Genomic DNA, 16202 nt, shown 5'->3' with positions numbered 1-16202 from the left:
CTGTGGCACAAATAAAGACTGGTGGATGGGAATGGCTGCCCAGCTCAGGGATTGCCTGCACCCCAGAGAACTTGGGGTGTGTTGCCTTGAATGAATGAATGAATGAAGAGAAAACTGTGAAGCTTCACCAACTTCATGGTTACAAAGAATATCACAGAAAATCAGTAAAACCTATATTTTTAATATGTATAAAAGGCTGAGTCCTCCTGAGTTTCTGCTTCCCTGAGAGGAAACTCGCCCTTGCTGCCATGTATGAAATACTTTGGTGGTTCATCCCGTCCCTGTGAGCAGCAGAGTGGCAGCACTGAGTGGCAGGTAGGGCTGCGACCATCTGGCAGAGCCCTTTGTGCACCACAGGTTTCTCAGGATGTGCTTTTTGCCAAACAGTGGCTATGACGTGTATTTTTGCTCCTTTACAAAGAACAGGTAGCCTTAAAGGTTACAAATGTGCCCCTAGAAACAATTTCGGTAAATGCACAACTCTGAATCCCTTGGCTTCTGTGGTTGAGGTCAGTGAGTGACAACTGGATTGGGACCTGGTCTGGAGGCAGTGTTTCTGTTTGACACATTCATGTTTTTCTAAAGAGCTATTTCTTCCTCCAGCTCTTTCAGCCTCTGGAAATCTGCTGATAGATCACAGCCAGGAGTACATCTTTCTTTACATTCTTTTTAAGCTTGGTTCATTGACTCATGTGTGAATTTTGCCATCTTGAGTGGGTATTTTTTTCTTTCCTTACCTCCCTCCCCTCCCTTTCTATTCAAGAAACTTCTAATTTTAATTTGGAAAAAAATTCTGTAATCTTGCATGCCAACTGTCTGGGAGCATATGGATCTTTATTAGCCTTCACAATGTGACGGGTATTATTTATAAAGTAAATTAGGAGAACTTCAAAGGAGGTGTTGCTGCTTTTTATGTCAATAACAAGTTTTATTTTTTAAACTTGTTGAGAGTGTATTTACATAACAGAAGCTGCAACTTCCCAGGAGTTTCTGGTGCCTAATAGGGCAGTGCTACATTGCTTTCCTATTTCTGGAGAGCTTCTCCTGCTTTGAAATGCCTGTAAGACATTTTCTGTAAGAACCCTTGCAATGTTGGCAAGCTGTCAGCACAGCCTTCTTGACTACCAGTTCTCAAAGGCTCTGCACAGCTGGCTACAGTGGAGCAATGCCACCCCCAGACAAAGTGGGTGGAGGAGAGTATAGGGAAGACCTCAGCACAGACATGATGTAAGATGATAGTAGTCCTGCAGGTGTTTTATGCCATTACATACACAGAATATTTGGCCTGAGCACTCTGTCCATTGCAGAGACACTGGCTTGGGATGCCCTTTGCACAAGTTGTGCTGGGATCAGTCCTGATACAGACTGCACACTGCCTGTCCTGGCTTCTCCAAACCAGCATGTGGATATGTTCCTCTTGCTGTCTGCAGCCCTGGGAACTACTGGATGTGCCAGCCTGAGTCTCAGGCACCGGTGATCCATGCAAAGCCTGGTACCTTCCCAACAGAGTGGGCAGATCTGTCTTCAATGGAACAACCAGTTTCTCTTTTAGCATTTCTGATGTGTCTGTTGCTGTAGTTCCAGGTTTTGCAGAGTACAATGCTCACAGTGGTTCCTCTTTGGGTAATACCTGTGTGTTGTCTTTTTTGCATCAGGGAGCAGAAAGGAAAATCCGAGATGAAGAGAGAAAGCAGAACAGGAAGAAAGGCAAAGGCCAGGCATCCCAAGCCTCATGTAATAACAGTGAGTAAAGCGGGCCTTCCTGGTTGGGGGCTAAGTCATGCTTAACATGCCTCCTTTCACAACCCTGTGCTTTGTGATCCACCTAGCAGCTGAAGGGAAGTTGAGTGCACTCCCTCTGCAGAAAAAGAGTGATATCACCTTCTTCAAAACAATGGCTGACCTGGATTCCCAGCCAGTTCTCTTCATACCTGATGTTCACTTTGGAAACCTACAAAGAACTGGACAGGTAGGAAATATGAGATGAGCAGGTGCCCACTTGCCATCTGACTGCCTCTGCTCTGGGGCAGGTTTTAGGGGAATAAATCACTGTTCCTGGGGGCCGCTTGTTTCAGCTCTCATTTTGATAAATGCAGTTTTGGTGCATCACTTATAAAAGACCTCACAAGACACAAGTACCTTTCTGAGTTCTTGGTGTGAAAAGGGAGTTTATACTTCTTTGACAAGTGAATAGTTTGTTTTTGTTACAGTTTTGTCATTCTTTTTTTGGGAAGAAAGAATGAAACAAATAGTCAAGAATTTTTAAATAGAAGGTTGATTTGTGACTGAAATAAAATCTGGTTTTGAGTGTGCTCTTTGGCTTGGTGAAATGAAGTGCCACCTTGTGGTAGCAGAGATTCCCCTCCCTGTCACAGCTGAAAACAAAGACCAAGCTCTTAGACGTGTAAGAAGGTCAAGAGGAGGGTCACTGAACACCACTACCCATTTTCTGTCGGCATCACCTAGAGATCTGGAGATTCCTTGAAAAAACTATTTTCACTCTTCCAAGTAAAACTCCATCACACTAATGTTAATACTCAGTATTGGCAGTTATTATCACCAGTAAACATAAGGAAGTCTTTGCTGACTTGAGTCTTTTCTACTTTATCGCCTGCTGGGAAGTTGAAAACCTGAATTGGAGGGTCAGCTCTGACAACTTTTTTACTATGAACGTGTTATTTATTAACATTTCAGGGAGTAGAATGAGACCTTTATGCATGTGTTTATAAAGAAAAATAGTTGATGAGGAAATTTAATATGCATCTTGCTGAAAAATAGTAAAATGAGGAAGATGAAATGAAACCGAGTGTTGGAATTGTCAGTTATTTTGAAGCAGTGAGAATTGTGGTTGAGCAAAGCACAAAGAGCGCAGACATTGCAATCGCAGCTGTCACTGCCTTACTCTCCCAAATTGGAAAGACGCCCACTCACATATCAGTGCTGGGTACCTTCTGTCCTCATGGCTTTCAAACCAGAATGTGGATTTGTCTCAAACAGGAGAAGGTGGAAGCATTCCTTAGTATATGTAATCCTGTAAATAATTTTCTAAACTAACTGGAAGATAGCCCATTTCCTAGCTCTTAGGCAGCGTTCAGCCATGTCTTTTATTGCTGTAACTCATAGTTACAGACCTCAGCTTTGCACACACACACCTCTGAGCTATTTTCATTGCACAGGTTCAGAAGTGAAGGCTCCCAGTGAGAGCCAAGTGTGCTCCAAGTCCTGCCAGCACAAGTGCTGGAGTCCCGCCCTGGGTGGCTTGCCTTGCCCAACTGGACCGGCTGCGGCGCCCTGTGCCTCCACCCCACGCCTGCACCGCAGCTCAGCAGCTGGAGGGCTGGGGCACTTGTTGGTGTAGACTTGCAGTGTGGGCATGTTGTGAGGATTTTGGCTGACTGTTCTGTAAAGTGTTGGACAACAGACTCTGATTTTATACCTTCCCTACTACTGTCAGCTGCATTTGCTGCTGTTGTAAATTTGGTCCCGGTGACTCTGAGCTATGTGGGTTTACACAAAACTGACTGGGTCTTCTGCCTACAGCCTGTGGAAAAAATGTTCAGCTGTAACATTAGTAATTGTATTTCCATTAGGCCTGTAGTTTAATCTTGTTCTTTATAGTTTAATTAGATTTTCAGATATTATTAAATACATAAAGAAGCTTGTGAGTGGTGTGGCTTAAACTGTATTAGGAGTAATTTAGGCGGGTAGTGATCTGATTTAGAGGATTGCAAAATAATTGGGAAAATGATATAAACCAGGGAAGAGTGTAATGTCTCTCAAACTTTGATATATTTCCACTAGATGATACTCAGGAGCAGTTTCTCTAAGCCACACTTCTTCCAGATGACAGTTAGAACTAGAGGTGTTTGTGTTTTATAGAAGGAAAAGGATTTTTTAATAAATGACAAACTGCAAAACATTTGTTGTCTTTTCTCCCTTTTGAAGTTCAGTTAAGCAAGTGCCTGAGTTTTGGGAATAATTGATTTTTATTTCCATCCTTCTAGGTTTACTATAATACAGATGATGAGAGAGAAGGGTAAGATATTTATTGTTTCACAAGCTTTGCAGTTAACAGTTCAAACTCATAGAAAATCTATATAAAATATGAAATCAGATAAAACTGATCCCCTTTCTCCCCCTTCCCTCATGTTCTTCCACGTAAACTGTCTGCTTTTTATATCTGTATTTTAATACATTTCCAAGTAACAGGGCCCTAAGGTTCAATACAGGGACAGGACAATATATTTGATAATGAAGTGCCGTCTATGTAAGCATAAGGGTTCTCAAATAATTTAAAAACTAGGAATTTTTTATTGAAGCACTGAGCTTCACTGCATTCCTGAAAGCTGTTTAGCAGTGCACACATGTGTATGCAACAAATACAGGAACTGCAGGGAGATTGGCCAAGTGCCAGAAGAGAAAGGCAGAAAGAGAACAGAGAACCTGGGAAGGAGGAAGGTTGAAAATGGGAGTACCCCCTATCTGACTTTGGAGGGACTGGAAGAATTGATGAAAGTCCCTCTAATAGTTAGAGATGACATGAAATAAGGGTTTTAATATGGGTGGCTGACCTTCAGCCCACAATGTGTGCCAGCCCCATACTTTTGTAAGTTGCTTGAATCCCCAAGTCTGAGATTCTGGAGTAACATAATTACACTCCCATAAACCTGCAAAAAGTGACCTGTGATAGGGAGTGGCCGAGCAACTGCAGTTGACATTGACTCGAAAACATGAGGCCCTTTTTATTTCTCTTTGAAATGAATGTTCTTCGTAAGGCTTACAGTGGAATTTGAGAAACAAAGGGGTTTATTTCACCAAGCAATAACCACCCCCTTTCCTCAATATTTAAACAGTTAAGGGCCTTTGGGGTTTTCAAATTAGTGTGTAACATCAGAACATATTTTTCTGTCACCTGTCCCAGCCAGTCAGTCTCAGCAATTTAAGAGGCCTGGATAGTTCGGATAAAAGCTAAATGCTTGCAGTTTCTGCTTTTGGTGCTACTTGAGTAGCTGGTGGGTGTTTTTGCCAGAGTACCAAGTGAGTAATGACTGTTGCTGTTGTCTCCTCTTCTACTGTGAGCACAGTTTACTGTGACATGGTCCCTGTTTTGTGTATTCTAGTAGCAGTGTCCTGGTCAAAAGGATGTTCCGGCCTGTGGAGGAAGAGTTTGGTCCCTCCCCTTTGAAACAAATCAAAGAAGAAGGTCTGAAAAGAGGTAACAGTCAATTCTTAGCAGTTATAAGTAATTCTGTGGGACTCAAACCTCAAGCTGGGAAGGGTAGATGTGGCTTGGGCAGAGTCGGTTGTTGGATGCTAGTGCAAATATGGGTAGATGGGAGAAGAGATCTTTGCATCTGCCAGTCTATAAGGAGGTATTTTAACAAATGCTAGAAATTACTTAAAAGAAAAAAACCAAAGGACTATGCTCTCTCAAGAAGGGATCAGGACACAAGTGTATATAAAAAAAGCTAGAAAGTTTATTGATTCCTCGCCAAGCTACATAGTTCATAAAAGTTCCAGTACCAAATCTGTGATGGTCTGTTTTTAACTTTTGCTCGTCTTTTCTGTTCTGTCTGGGATCACAAGCAAATACTCAAGATGCATTGGGTCAAATACAGAGACCTTAACAGGCAAGCTCCTGCTGACTGCAGACTTAGATTGGCTGGAATAAAATCTCAGAAATTTCCTACCGTATTAGACATATAAGACATGGAGCAACATCTTCCATCAGATCTAACTGTATTGTTTAAGAGTTTGTTTCCCTTAACTGTTTTTACTGCCCGGGTGGATATTATTACAGTTGCATTTCATATACTCTACCAACTCCTGTTTTCCAGTCTGCTACAAGTGAAGCTTAAGTTGAATTAACATTGAAGCAACTGCTTAGGTTGAGCTGTTAAACTTTGCACTGAAGGTGGTTTTGTCCACAAAGTCTGTTTTGTGTACAGTTACTTCCAGTGCAGTGCCATTGGTGGTAACTTCCTACACTGTCACAGTAAAACACCATGGAGAATATTTGCCATTCCTTCAGTCTCATGAGTTCTGTCATGTAAATTTGTTGACAAACTTAAGTAATTCAAACTTGCAAGTATTTTGAGGTTCACCCGTCAGGTTGTGAGACAACAAAGCAACAATGTACAGAAGGGTTTTTCTTAGTTGCACCATCCGTAAGACTCCTTTGAGCTTTATAGAAATGACTTCCCACAAGCCTTCATTTGCAAAGTTTCTGTGTTGGTTAGGGTGATGTGCTTGAACCAAGGGAAGCATAGAAGATTATAGGATGGAGACTGGTATCTTCTGGACATAAATGTGAACATATGATTCTTTTAATTAAATCTTAAATTAATTATGTGAGGTCAGCATTGACCATGGACTCGCATTTGGTTGACTCAAGACCTTAGCCAAATTCACATTATCAGGGCGCTATCAAGCAGAAGATGACAGCCATGAGGGCTACATAAAGAACTCTCATCTCCTACAATTTCACCTGGGTTTCCCAGCTGGAAGCCTAGGAAGTTGCCTGCAAGGAGGTATTGGTTTGCTTTGATTATTCCTGTCCTTTGCTGTGGTTAGTTGTTTTGATGTCATCCAGGACTTGCAAGTATTTCAAGGGTAAAGTTAGAAAGGAAAAAAAAAAAATTTCAGCTGGTGGCAAAACTATGTAAAATGATTAAATCCAGGAGAGGCACAGAACCAGAGAAGCTGGAGTATGCTCTCTTCACATCCCCTTCCTGTTCAGTGTTTCTCTCATCTTGGACTGTGCTGGCTTGAGGCCAAGCCTTTCCTCGCACGGCCTTTGCTCTGGTGAACTTCCTGCCATCCGGAGCCCTGCATCTGTGATTGTGCTGATGGAACGCAGCTCAGCTGAATCTGCCCATTTGATAATGCTGTCTTTGCCACAGAACTCACTTGGTACTAAAATGTTCTGGGGTTTTTTTTCCCAGCTTTGCCATATTAGAAGCTTCTTGTCTCAAGATTTATTTAGTACGGCAGAATCCATAACTCCTAGAGAGCAGGTATAGATGGGGTGCTGGTGTAATGTTTGAGAGAGAGCATGTCTGATATGTGAAAATATACATTAAAAACAATGTAATCCCAAGGTGTCTCATTAGCAGAGCAGTGCAGGTAAGTTGCAGCCAGTGAGGTGTCCAAGCCCTGCTGAAGAACTGAAGTGAAAGTGTGTGGCCTCACCTCTGCCTGCTGGACCTACTTGTAACACTGTCTGGTGGAAGTAAAAATATTAAGGGGCAGCCTTCAAGAGAACAGGTCTGAAGGGGTTTGCAAACAAGGTTCACATTCTCACTCAGGTAGCTGCCTCTTTTTGAATTATTCTTTAATCTCCTTGACCTTTAAGGGAAGTCCAAGTGCCCAACACAGAAATGTGAAGTATGTTAATCTGTACCAAATGTGCATCACAGCTAGTTACTTGGCTAGATTTGGCTTTTTCCTGTTTTGAGTTGTCAGTAAGAGTTTTCAAATCACTTTCCGATTTCATAGGGAGTTTCCCATTAATTATAAATCTAGCAGCTGAGTTATAGATCAGGTGGATTTCCAGTCCTGTAGTTCTCAGTTTCAAGAAAGTATTTTTTTGTCTAGCTTTTGTCTCTTAGGAAAGTCATGTTAAACTACTCTGAAACATTTTGGATGCATAACAATCAGGGGTTTGAGAGCCATCCCTGTGAAGGGCAGCATTCATACTGTCACCAAGGGAATTTGTGCCTGGGCAATAATGAAAACTCCAAATGTGAGGAAGGAAAGCCAAAGTGCAGCTACCAGCCCTTCTTTCCTTGACTAAGATGTACCATATCTCCATCAAGAGACCACTTAACAGAGACTGTAGTCGTTGTTCATAGGGTGTCAGTCACAGCATTGGTAGTGCCCAGGCTCAGACCTTCCTGATGTCCCAAGTCTTACTGTCTTGTTGTGTCCTTAGTTTCATTTTTCCACATGTATGTTGTTAACAATTTTGAAAGAGGTATCTAACATTGTTCTTCTGCATTCACACATAAATCCTCAGTTCAGTGGCCTGGCTTCCAGAAGTCTCACTGGTGCAACAACATCCCTTGCCTTGAGCAAAGGCTGTTTGCCCCTCTGCAATTTGGTGTATTGGGGCTATTTCTTAAGTAACTAAGGATAAATTTATCTCCCCCATCTTTTGTAATTCTTTTTAACATCTAAAGAATATTAAGGTCTGCAGTGGATTTCAGTGCTGGCAAGAAGGTTAAGAACTAAGACCAGGGAGTAGATCATACAAATTTGAATTTATCTTTTAACTTTCAGGCAAAAATAGCTCATTGCCTTGTACAAGATTTCTCCCTTGTTCCCCTCCAAACCTTGTAATTGGTACTATTAGAGCAAGCCCATCTAGATGCTATGAATGTGGTGACAGTAGGATCAGAGGACATAAGTAAGAGTTGTGTTACATGGTCACAGTCATTCAGTGGCAGTGCTACTGCTGAGCCAGTGGAGCCTTTGCAGCCCCTTTCCCTCCTCTCTGGCTGTGCCTCCCGCTGCAGCTGCCTCTCTGCTGCTCTGCCAGCACGAAGGCTTGGGGGGCTGCATTGTGCGCTGAGGCAGGATCTGGTCTGTTTGAAGAGTAACTCAAAAAAAGGGTTTTTTCACTCACATCTGCTGTTTGAGAGAGTTCATCACCCAGGAAAGTTCACTGAGATGAGCCAGAGTAAGAGAGCATAAGGGCAGGGATGAGACAGGGGCTTCCTAAGGCATCACTGTCACCAGAAGTCATTTATGGAAAAGTACCCTACTGAATCAAAGCCAGGATTTTCATACCTGTTAGGGAAAAGAAAAACGCAACAACCGCGCATATGCTTATTAATCCTGCCTCTCTGTGTGCATAATAGTAATTCAAGTTCCCTGTTATCCTTGTAATAGATCCTTCATTCAGCATAATGTTGCCCGGCACACCAAGCACAACAGAGATTTAAAGCTCAGCACTGGGATTGTCTAGTGTCCCCAACTTTAACCTTGGACCAACTGATTTTTTTTTGCTCCTTTCAGATATGGTTGTAATTGTTAGGGCTGGCAGAGCTCCAGATGTTTGTAAAGCCAGGATTTACAGGACAACCTGCTGGTCACGAGGAAAATAATTACTAAATTAATATGTGTTAGTACTGGTAAAATTAGCCCTTTGTGTAAGTGCTTGTTCATGCAGTTAAACATATCAGGCATGGTAAAATTTAACTCCTGGTGTGGAATTTTTTTTTCTTTTGTATTTTGACAGTTTAGGTTGTGACACAAAATTGTCTCAGCTTCTAAGTGCATTAAAAGGATGTTCTCAGGCTAGGCCCCAAGGAGTTGCTAAAATATAGGTGAAAAGGATGTAGCTCTGCATGCTGTGCTAGCAGTTTTGTGGCTTGTACATCTGAATTGAAAATGCAAAAAGCCCAACATTGTCCTGCATGTTTGGTTTGTAGGCCAAGTCAGGGGACTGAACTACCCATTATTTTTTTTCCAGTCATTTCAAAACCTGAGCAAAGAAGCTACAATTGTGTGCAAATGGGCCTTAGTCCACCCTGCTACAGTCTTGGCCTGAGAATTAACTTCTAAACAATTGCTTCTGTATGAAAAATACCGTCATATTTTTTGGTTCATCTGCACGCCATCTACTGAGTTACCTGGTGAAGATATCTTTTGGACCACAATAATATGCAGTTTCAAAAGATGCTCTTATCTGTCTACCAAAAAAAAAAAATGTGGTTACCAATGTAATTTGTCACACAGACATGACAGTGCATGTGTATTTGTGCCTCATGTGCAGCACTGCTATTTGAAAAGGCAGTTTATTTAGGAAACAAAATAAATTGTAGAACATCATATTTAACCTGTTACTTATCAGTCATGTGAGATGATGCCTAAAACACTTTTTAGTGTCTATGCTTATATGGTTTGTAGCTGTCTGCTTTGCTTTTGCCATATTATAGCAGGTTTCCTCCTTTTACCTGTACAAGTGTGAAGAAAACAAAAGCTAGGGAGGGCAGGGCACTGCACCTGTGGACAACTAACAGCTAGCAGGGCATCCAAGGGAGGAAGAGGAACAGAAATGGCATTTGGATACCTAAGCATGCGGGCACACTGGTAAATGCCTTCCTGCCAGCTGTGCTCTTGAATGTCTCCACTGTAAAATCTCAAATTACTTTGAACTCATTTTTCCCAGTGTTTATTTTCTTACTGGTCAGGCCATTTCCAGTCATCTGCATGGTAATGTCAGAGAGAACTATTTCTTTACGTTTTCTTTGATTTTGCTCTCAAAGGCACAGCTACAGGCAACCCAGACTTGCCTTTTGAATGTCCTTTCCCAGCCTTTTAGATGAAGCCTGGAGAGGTACAAGCCAAGACAGAGGTTTAAGAAGACCTAGCTTGTGTGTTTTGTCCTATGACCAAGGGACAGGGCCCCAGTGCTTTCTAGCTTCTTTCTGTAAATGGAGATTTAAATTCTGGAAGATAAAGATTCTTCACATTAGATTAAATTTGCTGAATTTTCAGTACTGTGTTTTCAGTGTGACTATGATGCATTGTCCATGTCTAGATCACTGATGATATTAAAGGTACATCTTTTTAAGTGCAAACCATCTTCATTTTATCTGTCATGGATTAATATTTGTTTTTCTATTCATTGTGGGGTATTTCTTCTGTGCAATTGACTGAACCTGCTCCAAGTTTGATTTTTTTTTTTTTCTATTTCAGTGCTTTTGTATGTGAGGAAGGAGACAGATGAGGTGTTTGATGCTTTGATGCTGAAATCACCCACAGTAAAGGGGCTAATGGAAGCTGTAAGTATCCAATGTCCTCACATTGTTTGTCTTTCTTGGCAAGAAAATCTTGAGGCTTTCCATGTATTATTGAGATAAACTATAATATAAGATGAAGTTATTCTCAAGTGTATTTAAAGCATTTCTTAAAGGCTTTCTGGAGCGCAGCTCTGAAATGCTGGCATGTTCCTAATTCAGTGTTGTCAGCAGGTTACTGGGTTTAAACAGTGTCACAGAGCTGATTATTGGAGACCTGAGCCTTGAGGAATAGCAGTAGTTAACCAGTGTCAGGGAAGGAGAGAGGTGCAAGCTTTATTTTCTGAAATGCTTCTTTCTGAACTGATGGTTCAGAGCCTGTTGAATCTTTTCCTGTAATGCTTATCAATACCTTCCCAGCCTGGTTTCCAAGAAGAGGCCCAAGGATGCACTGTTTCTGTGTGAATTTCATATGGCCTTTGTGCAATTGCTGTTCAGTGTGTAAGAGGCAGGTGCTGAGCCAGTGCAGCCTTGTCATTCATACATCATCTCAAATTCCTTCTCTAGCTGTCACTTACAGTGTGACCTACCTACCAGTTGCCTCTTTGCTGCTTCTTTGAGTGGAGTTTTTAGTTGTTACCCATTAGAAGTCATTATAAGAGTTCCTGTTTTCATGTTTAATCCTGTTTATATGAGCTGATGACTCGTGAAATTTGGTAAGGGAAGAGTTAAGAAATAATCACGTGTCTCACTGCTTTAGTGGGGGAATGTGAGACTGACATGTGGGATGCTGAGTTGATTTCCAGCCTTGTTTACATGTAGGGGAGAAGATGGAAATGGATGAAAGTGCCCCTGGAGAACTCAGCCAAGTGCTAGAAGTGTGTATATTCATACTCTCGTAAAACTGTCACAGTATCTTGTTGCATGTACTGAATACTTTTAATGCAGTAAAGATTGAGTTATTTGGTCAATATTTGGCCAGTAGCAGAAGGCAGAGAAAGATTTGTGGGTTAGTGAAGTTGTTTAAAGCAGCTGTTTAGATGAGGGTATCTCTGAGGAGAGTCACGGCTAAGGATGTCCTAACTGTGCTTCTGCCAGTGCTGTTTGTTAGCTGTGACTGCAGCTCAGTCGTTAGGCAGAGCACATGCATAACAAAAACCAGGCTTTGCTTGAAGAGGCTGCAGTCTGATTCATGGTAAGCTGCAACATGATTTCATCTTGTCTTTGCATGGAAGTTAAAAGTATGTTATAATCCTTCTGTAACTGTTCAAGCTAGCATGAATATATTATCTCCAGTAGTCAGTGCCACTCCATGCCTGTTCTCCAGCTCCCATGTAGCAAAAACAAAGCTGGTGCAGAAGCAGGAAAGGTTTCTGCATACCTCAGTCAGTGCAGCTGCTGACTCACTGGCATGTTTTCGGCACCAGAGAAATCTAATCTGTTGTAAAATGTCCCAGTTCACTGGAAGGAACACATTCAGAAAATTTTAATTCTCTTTGGTAGGATATTGTGGGTAAAACAATGCCAAAAATCTGTCAAAGTGCATATTCTTAAATATTCACTCTACAGTCATTGCAGCAAATCATATAATTTTGTAATTGTGCATATCCTGAATGCTCTGTTCTAGTCTCAGTATTAAGAGTTTAGGAACTGAGCCTCTGAGTATTACAGAGCCCCACATCTGAAAGAGAGCTCCAGTGATCCTCAGTCATACCCTCCTTCTCTGTTTATGGATTTTACTTTTTTTTTCTTTTCCTTAGTCACTATTCCTGGTCTTTGACTTTTTCCTAACTCTGTTATTAATTATATGGTTTTCTTGGATCCTATATTTATTTTATTCTCACATATACCCCCATTCCAAATGAACAATTAGATTCCTTCTCAGATATCTTTCTTTTGGCAAATATCTAGCGGTCTTGGGTTTCAGAAATACAGAGTGTCTCAGGAAGTGATGCAGATGTTTGGTTTTCACTAGTCAGTCTTGATCAACAGAAAATAGCAAAGCAATTGCCCATCACAAAACATCACACATATGTGGTGACTGACCAGCTCTACATCCTGCTTTCAGCCTGATCCAAAGTCAGGATAACTGTGGATCTCAGTAGGTACTCAGTCTTATATTGTGCAAAATTACATATTTGTGCAAATTACAGAAGGCAGTTAAAATTGGGAAATTCAAGCATCTTCCAAAGTCTTTCTATAATTAAAAGCTCAGTTCAATAGAGCTAGCTTAAACTATTAGATACCTCCTTATATATGTGGTCTTCCAGCCAGTGTAGGGCAACAGACTAGACCATGTCATAGAACTAAACTGGCTAAGATGGTTTCCTACATGCTTTGACCCACCCAGATATTGCTCTTTCTGGCTTCCTGACTCCAACAGAGAGCATTTCTGGTGGCTTGTTCAATCAGACAAACTTGCCATGCCAGGGGACTGCAGCTCAAAGGGACACCCAGAGATCTATTTCAGTGCCATTCTGAAGGCTGTCGCACTGCTTTGGGGATCTTAACAGAAAGAAATCTCTGCTTAGAAGATTGACAAATGGACAGTGGAGGTGATAAGGAAAAATATTTCTCCATATAAAGATATCTTCTTAAAATTTAATGTAGCCTGCTTGGGTTCAGGTGAGAAATCGTGTTGTTTTGTATGGAAGTTGGCATTAAGTGGTGTTCCCCCCTGCCTGGCAGCAAACACCCTGAGAAGAGGGTGTTAAGTGAGATGCCCTAGCAGATGCTTGCTCTCTCCTTTCTCTAGTTCTGCAGCAGGACTTAGCACATTTGTACTGGAGACTGTGAGGGGGAGGCTCTCCCATACCCCCACTTTGAGCCTTGCTTCCACAGCTTGCTGTTTGGTATAATTGGTTGAATCCCAGGGGTTCCTGAGAAATGTGCTTATTCAGTCAGCTGGAAGTCTTTCGCAAAGCTCACTAATCCCTGCATGTTATATAAATCCTACACCTGTCATAGGCAGTGTGACAGGCAAGGCTTTCTCAGCCCGAACTCTCATAGTTTATGTAGGAAGTGATGTCCCAGAGTCCCAAACTGCTTTGAGCAACATTTGGAATGCATGAGTGTTAGGTATGCCAAATATCCTAGGGAAGATTTATGCTGGAATGTGCAGAATGCTGTATATTAGCTGCTATTAAGCCTCCTTGGCAAGAAATGTTTTGCTCAGCTTGTTTATTTGCATGGAGTCAGTGAAAAGTGTCTTCAAGTGCTGATCTTTACAATTTCACTAGGATTCAGAGTTAACAACCCAGAGAGAAAGATCGTTTCCTCATGTTCACACAGTTGTGACACTTTCTGCAGTTTCAAGTTGCCAGTTTTTCTCCAATGCCTGTTACAAAGGATTTTTTCAACTGTCTGATGAAACAGAGCCATTTTTATTATTGTTTTACATGAAAAATTTAGGGGTACAACAGAAGCACAGATACAAAAATTCAACACCAGATTGTTTATCTGATGTCATTCTGTTCATGATAAGCAAAGCCAGAGGATAATAAAGAGTAAAGAACAGTGAAACATGCTGGTGCAAGAGAAACTGAAGTAGCAAGTATCACCCAAATTTAGTTTGTATTTTGTTCTCTGCTAGGTGTAAAACTTCAGGAGTGGATGGGTCTATTGTACCTCATCAGTTATTCCCCCTTCTGTTAGCCACAGATGCATGCTAGCAGTCAGAGGAAACTCTTTTCAGTGTAAAAGGAGTTTTATTGGTTCTTGAGAATCTTGGCATTATGCTATAGAATGCCTGTCAAGCTGATACCCTTGTGCATCATTAGGGATACTTTTTAAGTACAAAATTGCTTCTTGGCTAAGATGACAATTATACTATTATAGGTGATGTAGACAAGTATAGGCTAATTAATTCTTTCTTTCAGAGAATCTTGGCTGTCTGGATGGGAGCCATGCTTGGTGTTGAACCTGTGGCTCCTTGAATCTGTCCTCGTGCTGAGTTTATCCATTCCATTTTCTACGTCATGATAATTGCTTTAATGTACTTCTCTAAAATACCTTTTCTCAACTGAAGTCTGAACGCAAACACAAAGAAAGGATTTTACAGTGACTGATGTTTGCCAGTCTTTAAATGGATTTTTAATTGGGCATTTCAGTTCTCTAATGCAGAAGATAAGTAGTCAGCTATTTAGCTGCAACTTCATTTCACCTGGGAAGAGCTGAAAACTTACTTTGCTTGGCAGTAGAGTACCACAGAACATTAATCACTTAGGAAAAAAAAAAAGTAATTTTTCTGTAACTATTTTGCCTTTTGGGACAATCCTCTTCTAAAATGTGAACTGTGAGACCTGTTCCCTCAAAGAAGAGTCATAATTTGGAAAGCAAACCTGGCTCAGATGAAGGGCCCAGGGACACCATAAGCACACCACATATTCACTGCAGATTAGACATCCAAAAAAGTAATATACTGCTGCAAAGCAATGCCAAAGCATCCCAGTGAAGTACATGTTGGCATGGGTAATTTGTCAGCTAAGTAGTTCTTCCTTCTAAAGTTTTACTGTATTTTCTGCTTTATTGTTTTAGTAACTGACAAGAAGTTTATTTTACAAGTCCTTTACCTTGATGACACACTTCTCTGTTACATCTCATCTTGTTACCTATACACTCAGATGATGTTTTGTGAGCCAAATAGTGTTTTCATTTTGCCACCATAGTAACTAGACTGAATTACCCTCCCAACAATACAGAAGCTTCTTAGTCCTGTGTGCAGGATGTTGGTAGCCCTCCCACAATAAAAGGTATCTTGACAAAAATTTCAGACAAAAATACCACCATGGAGAGTCCTGTTAGCTTAACAAACCTTGAAATGTCTTTGAAAAATAGAAATGCGCATGTTTTTGTTGTTCCGTTGGTCCGTCAGCTCCTGTTGGGTTGCCATGTGTCTGCCTTCTGCCTGGTGGGAGAAGCCTTTGCTTCCATGAGCCCAGAAAATCAGATTAAGAAACAACAGAAAGATCAGATTGAAATTCCCTGAATTTCAGGTAAAATCTGAAGCTGGGAAGAGCATTGACTCCTTGAACAGAGTGCTAGGAGATGCTGGGGCAATTCTGATGACTCGCACCCTATAAAAACTATAGCGTCCTTTTGGGGCCCTCCCCCTGCCATGTGGCCCTGGGAGAGGGGCCCTGGGGGGGAGGCACGGGGTTTCCCTGCCCCTGCTCAGCCTCGTTCCCCATTGGTTGGTTTGTGTTCCCCTGCACGGGCAAGGACCCTCGGGTCCCATGTTTGCCTCAGTTCCTCGGCAGAGCCCCGGCCATGCGGCTGGAGAAATAAACATCTCTGAAACATCTACCAAGAATCGGTCCATATATATTTCTTTCCACCGGCCTCTTTGTCTGATACATCGTGTTGCAGTTTCCCTGCTGTAACAAATGGTTGATAATGCAGGCAGAATGATCCCCAGTCCCTAAGGACAGCGACTGATTTGTGAGTAAACTCTGGATT

General features: G+C 41.6%; 1 protein-coding gene across 7 annotated transcripts in view; it reads left to right on the top strand.

Annotated features, from left to right (window-relative positions):
- Positions 1-16202, top strand: part of GRHL2 (grainyhead like transcription factor 2) — a 68524-nt gene that overhangs the window by 44242 nt on the left and 8080 nt on the right. For 5 of the 7 annotated variants that reach the window (XM_017730344.1, XM_017730342.1, XM_017730343.1 and 2 more), the window contains 5 exons: positions 1656-1743; positions 1830-1969; positions 4005-4036; positions 5121-5215; positions 10705-10790. In XM_017730344.1, coding sequence (XP_017585833.1) covers positions 1656-1743; positions 1830-1969; positions 4005-4036; positions 5121-5215; positions 10705-10790 — 441 coding nt within the window. The remainder of the gene's footprint in view (positions 1-1655; positions 1744-1829; positions 1970-4004; positions 4037-5120; positions 5216-10704; positions 10791-16202) is intronic. The other 2 variants (XM_017730341.1, XM_017730338.1) reach the window with 2 other exon arrangements.

Source organism: Corvus brachyrhynchos, unplaced genomic scaffold, assembly GCF_000691975.1.
Source record: "Corvus brachyrhynchos isolate BGI_N302 unplaced genomic scaffold, ASM69197v1 scaffold302, whole genome shotgun sequence".
Classification (NCBI taxonomy): Eukaryota; Metazoa; Chordata; class Aves; order Passeriformes; family Corvidae; genus Corvus; species Corvus brachyrhynchos.
This window is presented reverse-complemented; position numbering and strand designations above follow the sequence as displayed.